The sequence below is a fragment of the Podarcis muralis genome, chromosome 16 (assembly GCF_964188315.1).
Source record: "Podarcis muralis chromosome 16, rPodMur119.hap1.1, whole genome shotgun sequence".
NCBI classification, from domain to species: Eukaryota; Metazoa; Chordata; class Lepidosauria; order Squamata; family Lacertidae; genus Podarcis; species Podarcis muralis.
Window position 1 is genome coordinate 9,115,615 of NC_135670.1, and position 12,731 is coordinate 9,128,345.

At 49.3% G+C, this 12,731-nt stretch overlaps 1 protein-coding gene and 1 long non-coding RNA gene across 5 annotated transcripts in view; both read right to left on the reverse strand.

Annotated features, from left to right (window-relative positions):
* Positions 1 to 12,731, reverse strand: part of LOC144325793 (uncharacterized) — a 273,530-nt gene that overhangs the window by 70,165 nt on the left and 190,634 nt on the right. The gene's annotated exons all lie outside the window — the stretch shown is intronic.
* Positions 1 to 12,731, reverse strand: part of SHC1 (SHC adaptor protein 1) — a 50,413-nt gene that overhangs the window by 32,796 nt on the left and 4,886 nt on the right. The window contains exons 1-2 of one of the 4 annotated variants that reach the window (XM_028709032.2): positions 9,053 to 9,170; positions 4,968 to 5,021 (exon numbers count right to left, since the gene is read on the reverse strand). The exons of 2 other annotated variants lie outside the window; for them this stretch is intronic. In XM_028709032.2, the coding sequence (XP_028564865.1) occupies positions 4,968 to 4,979 (12 nt within the window). In that variant the 5' untranslated portion in view covers positions 4,980 to 5,021; positions 9,053 to 9,170. Of the gene's footprint in view, positions 1 to 4,967; positions 5,022 to 9,052; positions 9,171 to 12,731 lie in introns of those variants that run through there. One more of the 4 variants, XM_028709031.2, reaches the window with a different exon arrangement.

Below are 12,731 nucleotides of genomic sequence, written 5' to 3' on the forward strand. Positions count from 1 at the left end.
GGTGAAGTTCACCAAATCGCTGGGGGAACTGACTAAGTCCATTTGGGGGCAAAGCCTGGAACAATTTCTAGTTCATTTCTTACCATGTGTGTGTGTGTGTGTGTGTGTGTGTGTGTCTATATACAGTGGTACCTCGGGTTACATACGCTTCAGGTTACAGACTCTGCTAACCCAGAAATAGTTCTTCAGGTTAAGAACTTTGCTTCAGGATGAGAACAGAAATCGTGCTCTGGCGGCACAGCGGCAGCAGGAGGCCCCGTTAGCTAAAGTGGTGCTTCAGGTTAAGAACAGTTTCAGGTTAAGTACGGGCCTCCAGAACGAATTAAGTACTTAACCCGAGGTACCACTGTATACACACACACACACACACAGTCATACCTCGGGTTGAAGTCGCTTCAGGTTAAGCCTTTTCGGGTTTCGCCACTCACGCCCAAAATGACGTCATGCGCATTCACGGAAATGGCAAATCGTGACCCGTGCCAACGCACGGACGCAGGTTGCGTTCGCTTCAGGATGCGAACAGGGCTCCGGAACGGATCCCGTTCGCATCCAGAGGTACCACTGTATATATGATTTGGGCCTTTAAGATGAAAGTTCAAAACTGTCAGGAAAAAGAAATTAAACCATTCTTATACCAGTGTGTGTGTGTGTGTGTTTAAATTTTTTAAGCCTTTGATCAGGGGGAGAGGCCAGGGTTCAAGCTGCTGGCCATCCCTGCCTCTTGTGGAAAGGAATTCTGTAGTTTAATAACACGCTGCAGGAAGAAGTACTTTATCTGCGCTGAACCATCCAACTTTCAGCTTCATTGGACATCCCTGAGAGTTTGAGCGTTATAAGAAAGGGAGGGAAAACATTTGCTCAATCCCCTTTCTCTGTGCCATGCATAAATTGAATCACCATCTGTCTCCTCATCTCTAACATTAATTCCTCCCCCCCTTTGATAATTTTGGTTGGCCTTTCCCCCCCCAGCAAACGGAACACGAACTGATCCGGTTCGTTCTGCAAAGGGACAAACATTAACTGGGGGGTTGGGGGGTGGAAGTTCCTTTTCTTTTAAACATGTTGGACTGTGAACTGGAACCGGTTCCTTTAAATAAATAAAAAAAGGAAGCTTTCAAAGGGAGGAAGGAGGCAGAGTTTCACCCGTGGGCTCCTTCCTCCGAAAGAAAGAGGGCGGCAGGATCATGAGACCCCAAAGACCTGAAAGAGGGAAGAAGCGGAAGGAGGAGGGAAGGTTGAATAATGCTCTCCCTCCCCGAACGGATGTGCCTTTGGCCTCTCAGCCCCAGTTCAAGGACCCTGGGGGCCGGGGGAGACAGGAAAGCACACCCTGTGCGGGAGGCCCCTCTGGGCCTTGTTCCTATAGGGGCTTTGGGAAGGGGCGGAAAGAGCAGCCATTTCCGCAGCAGCCTGGCCCTTCTAGGTGGTTTCTTGTCCGGGGATGAAGTTTTCCTGGAGGGGGGGATCTCCTACCATAAGGCTAAGGGGGGAAGGGCAAGCGCTCAGTGGTTAGAGCACCAGCTCTGGGTGCAGAAAATCGCAGGTTCACTTCTTCAGGGTGTCTCCTGCCCAGAACCCCAGAGAGTTGCTGCCGTTTAAATCATAAATAAATAAATAAATTTTTATTTATACCCCAACCTTCCCGGTTCAGAAAACCGGGACAGGGCGGCTAACAACAAATTTAAAACACTTAATTGATGCAACAAAAACAGCATAAAAGACAGTATAAAACATGAATAACAATCAAAAATCAATTTTTTTTGGGGGGGGGGGATCCATCCAATAAACATTAAGATGATCACCAGGGCTAGCTGGCTAAATTAGTCCTATTTGGGCCAGCGAGGAGACCAGGGGAGAATTAGCTGTGGGATCTCAGAGCGGGTAATCTTCATAAAAAGGGGAGGGGGAGGGAAGGGGAATAAAAGATCAGGCTAAGTTCAAATTGAAAGCCAGGCAGAATAGCTCTGTCTTACAGGCCCTGCGGAAGGAAGTTAAATCCTGCAGGGCCCTGGTCTCATGGGACAGAGTGTTCCACCAGGTCGGAGCCATCACTGAGAAGGCCCTGGCTTTGGTGGAGGATAATCTGACTTCCTTAGAGCCCGGGACCTCTGCTTTTTCCGAACCATGAGGGCTAGGAACTTCTGTTACTAGGAGATGGACTGCAGCTTCGGGTGCAAAAGGTCCTGGGATCCACCCGCAAGATCTCCAGGTGGGAAACTTGCCGTTTGAAACCCTGCCGGTCAGTGTAAGCAATAACGAGTGAGACTGAACAGCCAGCGTGGTCCGACTGGTCGACCTGTGGTCTAATCAGAGTGCCGACGGAAATGTGAGCAGGCGGGTTTTAAAATGCAAGGTGGGTGGGAAGGACGGAGGAGGTCGCAGGGGGCAGAAAGCAGAGATCATAGATTTGTTGAGTTGGAAGGGACCCTGAGGATCATCTAGTCCAGTGTTTCCCAACCTTGGGCCTCCAGCTGTTTTTGGACTACAACTCCCATCATCCCTAGCTAGCAAGACCAGTGGTCAGGGATGATGGGAATTGTAGTTCAAAAACAGCTGGAGGCCCAAGGTTGGGAAACACTGATCTAGTCCAACCCCTTGCAGTGCAGAAATATGCAGTCGACCCATACGGGGATCGAACTTGCAACCTTGGCATTATCACCACCAAGCTTTAACCAACTGAGCTATCAGTCTTGGAGAGGAGGAAGAAGAAGGCCTTGAAGAAGAGGGAGAACTGGGAGAGAGGACAACTGCACGGGATGGGGTTCACATATTCATTCTGGAAACCACCTGCCAAATCTCAGGCAGCAGGATGCTAGTCCCTGTGAAATTCACACCCATACATGTCTTCCTTTGTTCAGGGCTGAGCAGCAATGTTCTCATTTAGCCACAAGGTGGGGTCGCTGCAGTGCAGAGCATTGGAAGCCAGCAAAGAATCAAGGGAGCGCTGTTTTTTTCTGGTGGTCCGGGCCACAATAAAGGCAGTCAACAACAGCATTACAATTCACCAACGAAACAAAGAGTTGTAAGGGGTGCTCATCGTGCCCCTTAAAGATCACATGCAGTAATAATTTGGGGTTTACTTGCAAAGCCTGCAACCCGTTTGCGCAACCTTCGCAACCCACTTTCAGTTTGTGACTGGGTTAGGGCCTTTGCCCCAGTTATAAATTTCCATTTCGTTTCTGCCCCAGTTATAAATTTCCATTTCGTTTCTGCCCTATTAGGTCAGGATAACATGCGCTGAGCATCAGAAAGGTCACAGGCTCCCGCCTCCCTAGATTCATGCCTTGCCGTCTCCCTTGATAACATGCGTGAGGCGCAGGGAACCTTTGGCCCTCCGGGCGCTGCTGAACTACAACTCCCAGCAGCCTAGAAAAGCTTGTATGCTGCCATATCCCCTGATCAGAGGAGGAGCAGAATCATGCAGGGGGAAGGGACTATTTCCAGCTTTGGAAGCCGTGTTTGAAATGCGCCATGCGCATTTTGCAGCTGGCTATTGGCCACTTGCAACCAAGCGAAGATGCCTGGGTGCCAGGATGGCACCTGTTGCCTCCACCATCTGGAGGTGCAAGCCTGGAGATCTTTGGATCAGGACTTTTTTTACACGCTAATACCTCATCCTGTAGAATTCTATCAGTTATATTTTATCTGCACAATCGCAAAGAATATCGGGAACCAAAATGCTTTTTCTGTGCAGCCTGAGCACGAGCAGTGAAAAACGTTATAATTAATTATTGTAGCTTGGCTTCACTTACCCCACCCCTCTGCCCTGCTCCCAGTTGTGAAGAATATCCCTACATTATGAATGGTCCGTGCCGCCATTAAGAAAGAGAGGTCAGAATGGGCCAATGTGTATTGTATATTTTTTTCTTTTGTATAATTGTGCTGTTTCTTTGTCTGTTTTATTTTTGTTTTCTTCTTTGCTTTCCCCCCTAAATGTTCTTTGTGTGTATGTGTTGATTTTAAACCAATAAAGATTAATTTAAAAACAACAACAACCCCAGAATAGGCCAATATATATGTGGACTGTCCCTGGACCAAGGGGCTTCTAAGTTCTCAAAGCTCTTAACCAAACTGAAGGTTGTCATCCGGACTAGCCAGATGTTTAACTGAGAATCAATCACAGTTAGTCAGTCATCTGAAAAATAAGATTTTAGACCCGTCTTGCCCCAAAATGGCAACTAGACATTCCATTTTGGTGACTGCAACCTTGGTTTAAGGAGCCATTTGGCACCTAGCTTGTATATCTGCGTTTCTAACACTGCTTGCAAGTTGCTGCAGGGGACCGACAGCGAGCAACTTCACAGGTGAGGTGTTCCTAGGACCAAGGTGAGACTGTCAAGCTCCCTTGCTATTTCTGAATGCTGTGAATGTAACTTGGTTATAACTACAGTCATACCTTGGGTTAAAGTAGCTTCAAGTTAAGTATTTTCTGGTTGCGCTCCCTGACAACCTGGAAGTAATGGAGTGCGTTACTTCCGGGTTTCGCCACTCGCGCATGCGCTGACGCTCAAAATGATGTCACGCGCATGTGCGGAAGCAGTGAAACACGACCCATGCATGTGCAGTCGCGTGTTCTGTTTACTTCAGGATACGAACAGGGCTCCGGAAAGGATCCCGTTCGTATCCAGAGGTACCACTGTATAGTATCGAAATGCTGCTATTGTTTTGCGGGCTGTGATATTTGCTGTTGAGTTGTTGCTTTATTATGTTGGTATGAAATTGTTTTCCCAGGGTTGATTTTGAAATGCACCCCTGCTTTCTCTGCTGCAAGCCTTTTCGAGTGTGATTCCCCCGCCCCGCCCCCCTCATGTGTGGAAAAGGAAATAAAATGAATGAATGAAGAGAGACCACGATCAACGCCACCGGGAAGTAGAGGGAAGGGAGGGGACACAGAGGGCTGACCTGCCACCGTAGCAGCCAGCCAGCCCTCCACCACACCCAGGAAGGGGAGAGGCAGCCGGCCTTACCGTGTACTCCATCACAGGCAGATGCCGGAGGGCCCCTCTTCTTGGGAATGAGACCTGCGGTTCAGTGACAAAGAGGGAATTAGCCAGGACAGTCCGAGCCATGGCATATGCTGGAAAGCGGGGTGGGGTGGGGTCTGGGAATCAGGGAACGCTGGGAAACGCTCACATGAAAGAAGCAGGAAACTGCTCTGTGCAGGCTCAGGAGGTTTGGGGGTGTCCATGGGACAGTATTGCAGAGCAGATGTCATCAGGGAGATGTCTCTGCTCCCAACCCTGCTCAAAGCTGCCTTGGAAAGCTTTTTTAAGCCAAAACCCAAAAGGCAGCATTGCTGGGGGTGTATATCAGGAGAGGTTCATGGGAGAACAGAATACTGTACAGGTGGCAGATTCAGCTCCCCAGGAAATGTACAGGTGGCAGATTCAGCTCCCCAGGAAACTTCTAACCCCCCCACCTTACCCCATCCTTCCTCAAGTGCCTAGTCCTCATGGCCGCCTGCTGAAATTTCAGGCGCTAGAGAGGAGCTTGAACAGCTGGACTGAGGCCCCATACACGCTATACCGGGGTCTGCAACCTTTAAGACAAAAAGAGCCACTTGGACCCGTTTCCGAAGGAAAAAAACTGGAAGCCGCAAAACTCGTCATTATAAAAATATCTTTGTCACTTTTTTATTATTTCTTTGTTTGACCCCTCAGAATTACTCCTCCTCATAGAAATAAATGTTAAATTAACAAGTTACCTTTTTATGTGTGTGTGTTCTTCACTCCCCTTCAAAACAGTGACCAGCGTACATGCCCCCTTTCAATGCAGTGACCAGCGTACATGCCCCTTACAATGTAGCGGGCGGGCGGGAAGGTGACGTCGGGATGGTGCGTGACTAACGCACGCACCGCCCCCATGCGACGTCACAGCCAGTACAGCGCCCGCCACAGTGGGGAGTGTCGGGCGCACAATGCGCCTCCTCCCCTCGCTAGTATCCGCCCCGGAGCCGCGGCAAAGGTGTAAAAGAGCCACATGCGGCTCCGGAGCCGCGGGTTGCAGACCCCTGCGCTATACCTTTAAAGCAGCGTCATATGCCTTTGAACAGTCGCCATTTCCCCCCAAAGAATCCTGGGAGCTGTAGTTTAAGGGTGCTGAGACCCCCTACTCCCTCGCATCCCAGAGCTGCAGCTCCCATACTTCCCAGGGGAGGAGGGCTGAACCATTTTGGGAACGGTGGTTCTGCAAGGGGAACAGGGGTCTCCTAACTGCAGTTCCCAGGATGCTTTGCAGGAAAGCCACGACTTTTTAAAGGGGTATGACACTGCTTTAAATGTATCGTGCGGACAGCAGCCTTCCCACACAAGATGCTGTTTATCCATGCAGCCCAGAACTGAGTGCAGTCATACCTCGGGTTACAGACGCTTCAGGTTGTGCGATTTCGGGTTGCGCACAGCGCCGAACCCGGAAATACCGAACCCAGAAGCACCAAATCGCAACCCGCACATGTGCAGATGCGGCGCTGTGGGTTGCGTCTACTGTTCTGTTGTGGGTCAGTGTGTCAACCAGAGAAGAGTCTTTCAGAGAAGAGGCTACCTGAAGGCAGCCCTGTTCAGGGAAGTTTTTGGTGCGTGATGTTGTGTCGCGCTTTACTGTTTTTGTTGGGAGCTGCCCAGAGTGGCTGGGGCAACCGAGTCAGATTAGTTAGCATATAACTAATAAATTATTATGATTACGGTTATACAGTGGTGCCCCGCAAGACGAATGCCTCGCAAGACGAAAAACTCGCTAGACGAAAGGGTTTTCCGTTTTTTGAGTCGTTCCGCAAGACGAATTTCCCTATGGGCTTGCTTCGCAAGACGAAACGTCTTGAGAGTTCTTGCGAGTTTGTTTCCTTTTTCTTACAGCCGCTAAGCCGTTAATAGCCGCTAAGCCGTTAATAGCCGCTAAGCTGCTAATAGCCGTGCTTCGCAAGACGAAAAAAACGCAAGACGAAGAGACTCACGAAACGGATTAATTTCGTCTTGCGAGGCAGCACTGTAAAGGCTGCAATTATAATCTGATAAATGTGATTATTGTATTTGATAAACTAAGCATTTTGGGAAGTTCCTAGCCTACACTGTTGTACATTTTCTGGTTTTTCAAAATGAATAAAGTGAGTGTATGTGTGTAATACACACACACACACACACACACACACACACACACACACACACCTCATAGACATTCCCACAGCCTTGGGCTGATATGGTGGCAAAGTCCCCTCCCCAGTAACCTCCAAAGGAAGAATGCAGAGTCCAAGATATGCTTGTGCGGGAGGCAAACAAACAGGATTTGAACTTCCTGGTGTTGCTGCTGGAAGCAAGCAAGCCTTTCTATCTGGGGCCCTAACCTCGCCCCAGGCATGGAGCCTGGCTGATGGGAGAGATTAGGGCGGGAGGCGACCAGATAAGGGGAGCTCAGAGGAGGAGCAGGAAAACGCAGCAGGCTAGAGAAAGTCAGCAGTAAACAGGCTGTGATTAATGAGCTGTCTAGTGGGGGGAGCAAGCCAGGGAGGCCTGAAAACAGGAGGGAAGGCAGAGCCGGGTGCCCAGTGCCGGCTCCCAATAGCTTATAAAGCTTTTGAGGAGGGAGGGTGGGTTCCATGGATTCGTGGAGCCCACATGTTCAAAGGAAGTCTACCCCAGAATGCCAGTTGCAGGGGGACAAACAGGGGTGAGAGATGCTCGCCCCATCACATGACTGGGGGATTTTCACGAAAGCAGAACGCTTGACCAAATGGACTTGCGGCATTAAAAGGAGCGAAAAAACTGCATGAACAATTTGCCCAGAGAAGCAGAGTGGTGTAGCGGTTAGAGTGTCGGACTAGGACCTGGGAGAGACCAGGGTTCGAATCCTCATGGGGTGTGGCCCTGGCCCGTCACTGCCTCTCAGCCTAGCCTACCTCACAGGGTTGTTGTGTGGGGATGACCCACAGGGCCCCTTCCGACTCTACAATCCTATTTTTCTTTGACTGAGGATGGGGAGAACCATGGAGCTTCTTGGAGAAGTACAGTGGTACCTCAGGTTAAGTACCGTATTTTTTGCTCTATAAGACTCACGTTTCCCCTCCTAAAAAGTAAGGGGAAATGTGTGTGTGTCTTATGGAGCGAATGCAGGCTGCGCAGCTATCCCAGAAGCCAGAACAGCAAGAGGGATTGCTGCTTTCACTGCGCAGCGATCCCTCTTGCTGTTCCGGCTTCTGGGATTCAGAATATTTTTTTTCTTGTTTTCCTCCTCCAAAAACTAGGTGCGTCTTGTGGTCTGGTGCGTCTTATAGAGCGAAAAATACAGTACTTGATTCGTTCTGGAGGTCCGTACTTAACCTGAAACTGTTCTTAACCTGAAGCACCACTTTAGCTAATGGGGCCTCCTGCTGCTGCCGTGCCGCTGAAGCACGATTTCTGTTCTCATCCTGAAGCAAAGTTCTTAACCTGAAGCACTATTTCTGGGTTAGCGGAGTCTGTAACCTGAAGCGTATGTAACCTGAAGCATATGTAACCCGAGATACCACTGTAGGCCGGGTAGAAAATGCAATAACTAATAAGTCAGTAGGGAAGTTCTGCTGCCATGGGTTCAAGTCTCGGTGTTGATCGCTGCACTCAGAGCAACGAAGGGAAGGGCCGTGGCTCAGTGGCTGAGCTCCAGCATTGCATGCAGAAAGCCCTGGGTTCAATCCTTGCCATCTCCAAGCAGGGCTGATAGGAGACACTGCCCCAAAACCCTACACAGTGGTCTAACTCAGTATAAGGCAGCTTTCTGTGTTCCTATGGCATATCCCCAGACATGTAAGACTCGGGGCATTCCAAAGCTTACTTTCTGGTTTAGCGGCATATATAAACTTTGGCTCTCCAACTCAGCTGCAGAGGTGTCAACCTTTTGCGGAAATAAGGATGTGGGAAACAGCAACCCCACACCCCGGCCTGAGAGTGCCATTGCGGGCTGCGGCTTCTGCAGAGGCCAAGCACACTCCCTTCCGAATGGAGGCCGGTGCAGGGAGACATGGCGCTCTCTTTCTCCCTTCCGGCAAAGCCAGGAAGGAGTTCTTCCTCCCGGGCGGCTGACTTACGAAAGGGTGGCGATCCCTCGCACAGACGGATTGGGAATGGAGAAAGCAAATTGTCCTGCTGGCCTGGACACACACACTTTTCTAACCCCCATCTCGGAAAGCAAGAGCAAACACGAGAGAAGAAACTACAGCCTCACCCCTTCAGGAATCGCTCCTCCTCTTCCTAGAAGAGAGAAAAGGAGGTTTCCCTAACTTAAAACTGTTTCTGGTTCTTCATTTCTCTCCCCCCTCCTCCTTTGCAGGCCATCCTGATTTTACAAGCCCTGAAATCTGAGATATCAGCCAGCCCTCTCTGGGCAGGAACAAGACAAGCCCCATAACCCAGTCGCAGTTCAGACATTCCTTTGTTCTTAGACGTCCCCCAGGTGACCAACCCAACCAGGGAGAAGGAACTCCCACTGGCCTTGATGTACCTGGTAGAAGGATTAGTCTTTCTTTTTTTCTTTTTTTCTTTTTGCAAAGTTCGGTGGAAGGCAGTTAAAGGACCAGAGAAAAGGGTGTCGCGGATAGAAGCACAGCGGTAAAGAGCTTGCTTTGCACAGAGAAGGTCTCAGGTCCAAGCTCCAGAATCTTTACAAAGGGGGAGGAAAGACATTTGTCAAACTCTGGAGAGCTGCTACCAGTCAGGGTAAACAACGCTGAGCTAGACGGACCAATAGTATGCTTCCTATAAACCAGACAGACCAATAGTATGCTTCCTATAAACCATTCAGAACCATGAGGACTAGGACCCTGCGCTATTTCAAGGAGAAAAACCGTAGCTCGGTGGCAAATCTGATACACACATGAAAATCCCCAGGTTCAGTCCCTGGCATGCAAGATGGAGAAATAACACCTGTCTGAAAACCTGGAGAGCTGCTGGTCAGTGTACAGAATACAGTGGTACCTCGGGTTACATACGCTTCAGGTTACAGACGCTTCAGGTTACAGACTCTGCTAACCCTGAAATAGTACCTTGGGTTAAGAACTTTGCTTCAGGATGAGAACAGAAATTGCGCAGCGGCAGCGGGAGGCCCCATTACCTAAAGTGGTGCTTCAGGTTAAGAACAGTTTCAGGTTAAGAACGGACCTCTGGAACAAATTAAGTACTTAACCCGAGGTACCACTGTACCTAGCTAGAAACACCAAGGGGTCTTGACTTGGGAGAAGGTAGGCTTCTCCATGTCCTGTTCCCTTAAAAGTTCAGATTATAGAATCGCAGAGTTGGAAGGGACCCTGAGGATCATCTAGTCCAACCCCCTGCAATGGAGGAATATGCAGCTGTCCCATAGGGGGATGGATCCTGCAGCCTTGGTGCTCCAGATGTCGCTGAACTCCAAATCGCATCACCCCTGGAAGTTGTAGGCCCACTACCCATCCCTGCCAAGGGTGGAGCCACTGGAGTATTTTGCCTCCACTTCCCATGTGTTGTCCAGCCCTGCCAGGCAGTGGATCTTTTACAAACGATGTGGCTTTTTCAGAAAATTCTGAACTGGGAAAGTTTGCCATGCACATATTAGGAAAATTCAATTCAGAGAGTTTTTTTCAGTTTGCATCAAAACATTTTCTGACGCCAGCTAGAGCAGGTATGGGGAAACTTTGGCCCTCTGGGTGTTATGGAACTACAACTCCCATCAGCCCCAGCAAGCGTGACCAGTGGCCATGGATTATGAAGGTTGTTGTTCTCAGGTGATTGACAGGAGGGTGGCTCTGCAGGTATGTGCAGAGGTAAAGATCTGATTTGCCAGCTGGACCCAGTTCCCCAGCCCTGCCCTAAAGAGTATGTTCCTTTTACTTTTACAATGCTAAAGTCGTGAGGAAGGCCTGTAACTCAGAGGCAAAGCTCCTGCTTTGCATACAGGAGGCCTCAGGTTCAATCCCAGGCATCTCCAGGTAGGGCTGGGAATATCCCTCTGCCTGAAAGGATAAATGGTCTGTCTCTGTACAAAGCAGTCACCTCCGTTGAAACTGCCAGCCTCGCCTAACACAGAATCTGCAGTTGGCATCTATTGTTATCAATGGACTTATGAAACAGAAAGAATTCCCCCAGAGAAGGCTGGAAGGTTTTCCAGAAAATTTCCTGCCCCATATCCCTGGTCTCTTAGGGTTTTTCTTACAGTCTCCCTTTTCCAGCCCGGCTGTTTGAGACAAGCGTTCAGAATTAGCTAGGTGCCAGGTGCAAATGAACCACTTGCGACCAAGTGAAGATGTTTGGGCGCTAGGATGGCGCCTGACATCTCCACCACTCGGAGATCCTTAGATCTGGACTGTTTTCACACACTAACGTCCCAACCTGTAGAATTCCATCAGTTATATTTTATCAGCACAATCGGAATGAATTTCTGGAACCAAAGTCCTTTTCCCGAACAGCTTGAGCAGGAGCAGTCACCATTAAGAAAGAGAGTTCAGAATAGGACAATATATACCGTATTTTTCACTCTATAGGACGCACCCGACCATAGGATGCACCTTGTTTTAGAGGGGAAGAACAAGAAAAAATATTTCTCCCCCTCTCTGTGCAGCGCCTCTTCAGCAAAGCAGCGGGAGAAATGGAGCCCCTTCCATTTCTCCTCCTGCTTAGCTGAAGAGACGCTGCGCCTTAGCTGAAGGGGCACCTACCCTTCAGTGGAAGGCAACCTGAAACCTCCGGAGTACAGTGGGAGCTCCCGCTGCCCTCCAGAGGCTTCAGGCGGCTATCTTTGAAGCCTGGAGAGTGAGAGGGGTCGGTGCGCTCTCCAGGCTTCAGCGAAAGCAACACGAAGCTTCCGGAGCGCGGTGGGAGTGCTCCCACTGCGCTTCGGAGGCTTCACTTTGCTTTCGCTGAAGCCAAGGAGCCTGCATTTGCTCCATAAGACGCGCACACATTTCCCCTTAATTTTTGGAAGGGAAAATGTGTGTCTTATAGAGCAAAAAATATGGTACAGTGGTGCCTCGCAAGACGAAATTAATTCATTCCGCGAGTTTTGTCGTCTTGCGATTTTTTTCGTCTTGCGAAGCACGGTGTCGGGAAAGTTTTGGAAAAGCTTCAAAAATCACCAAAGTCTTTAAAAACCTCAAAAAACGCTACCACACCACGTTCTATGAGTTGCTCCTCGAAGTCAAGTCGCAACTGTATTAACGGTTTTAAGAAAAAGGAAACAAACTTGCAAGACGTTTCCGTTTTGCGAAGCAAGCCCATAGGGAAAATCGTCTTGCGAAGCAGCTCAAAAAACAAAAAACCCTTTCGTCTTGTGAGTTTTCCATCTTGCGAGGCATTTGTCTTGCGAGGTACCACTGTATGTGGACTGTTTCTGGATCAGGGGCCTTTTCTCAAAGCTCTTAACCGAGCTCAAGGTTGTCACCTGAACTAGCCAGATGTTTAACTGAGAATCAATCAGTCAGTCAGTCATCTGAAAAATAAGGCTTTAGAGCCGTCTTGCCCCAACAGGGCAACTCGTCATTCCGTTTTGGTGACTGCAACCTTGGTTTAAGGAGCCATTTACCGCCTAGCTTAAACATCTGAGTTTCTAGCACTGATTTAAAAGATCCTTGTAAATGCAGATCAATGAAGGAAGCTGCCTTGTACTCAGTCACATCACTGGACCATTTAGCTCAGTAATGTCTACACTGACTAGCAGCAGCAATCCAGGGTTTCAGGCAAGGGCATTCCCACCCACAGCTGGAGATACTGCGGATTGAACCTGAGAAGTTTTGCATGCAG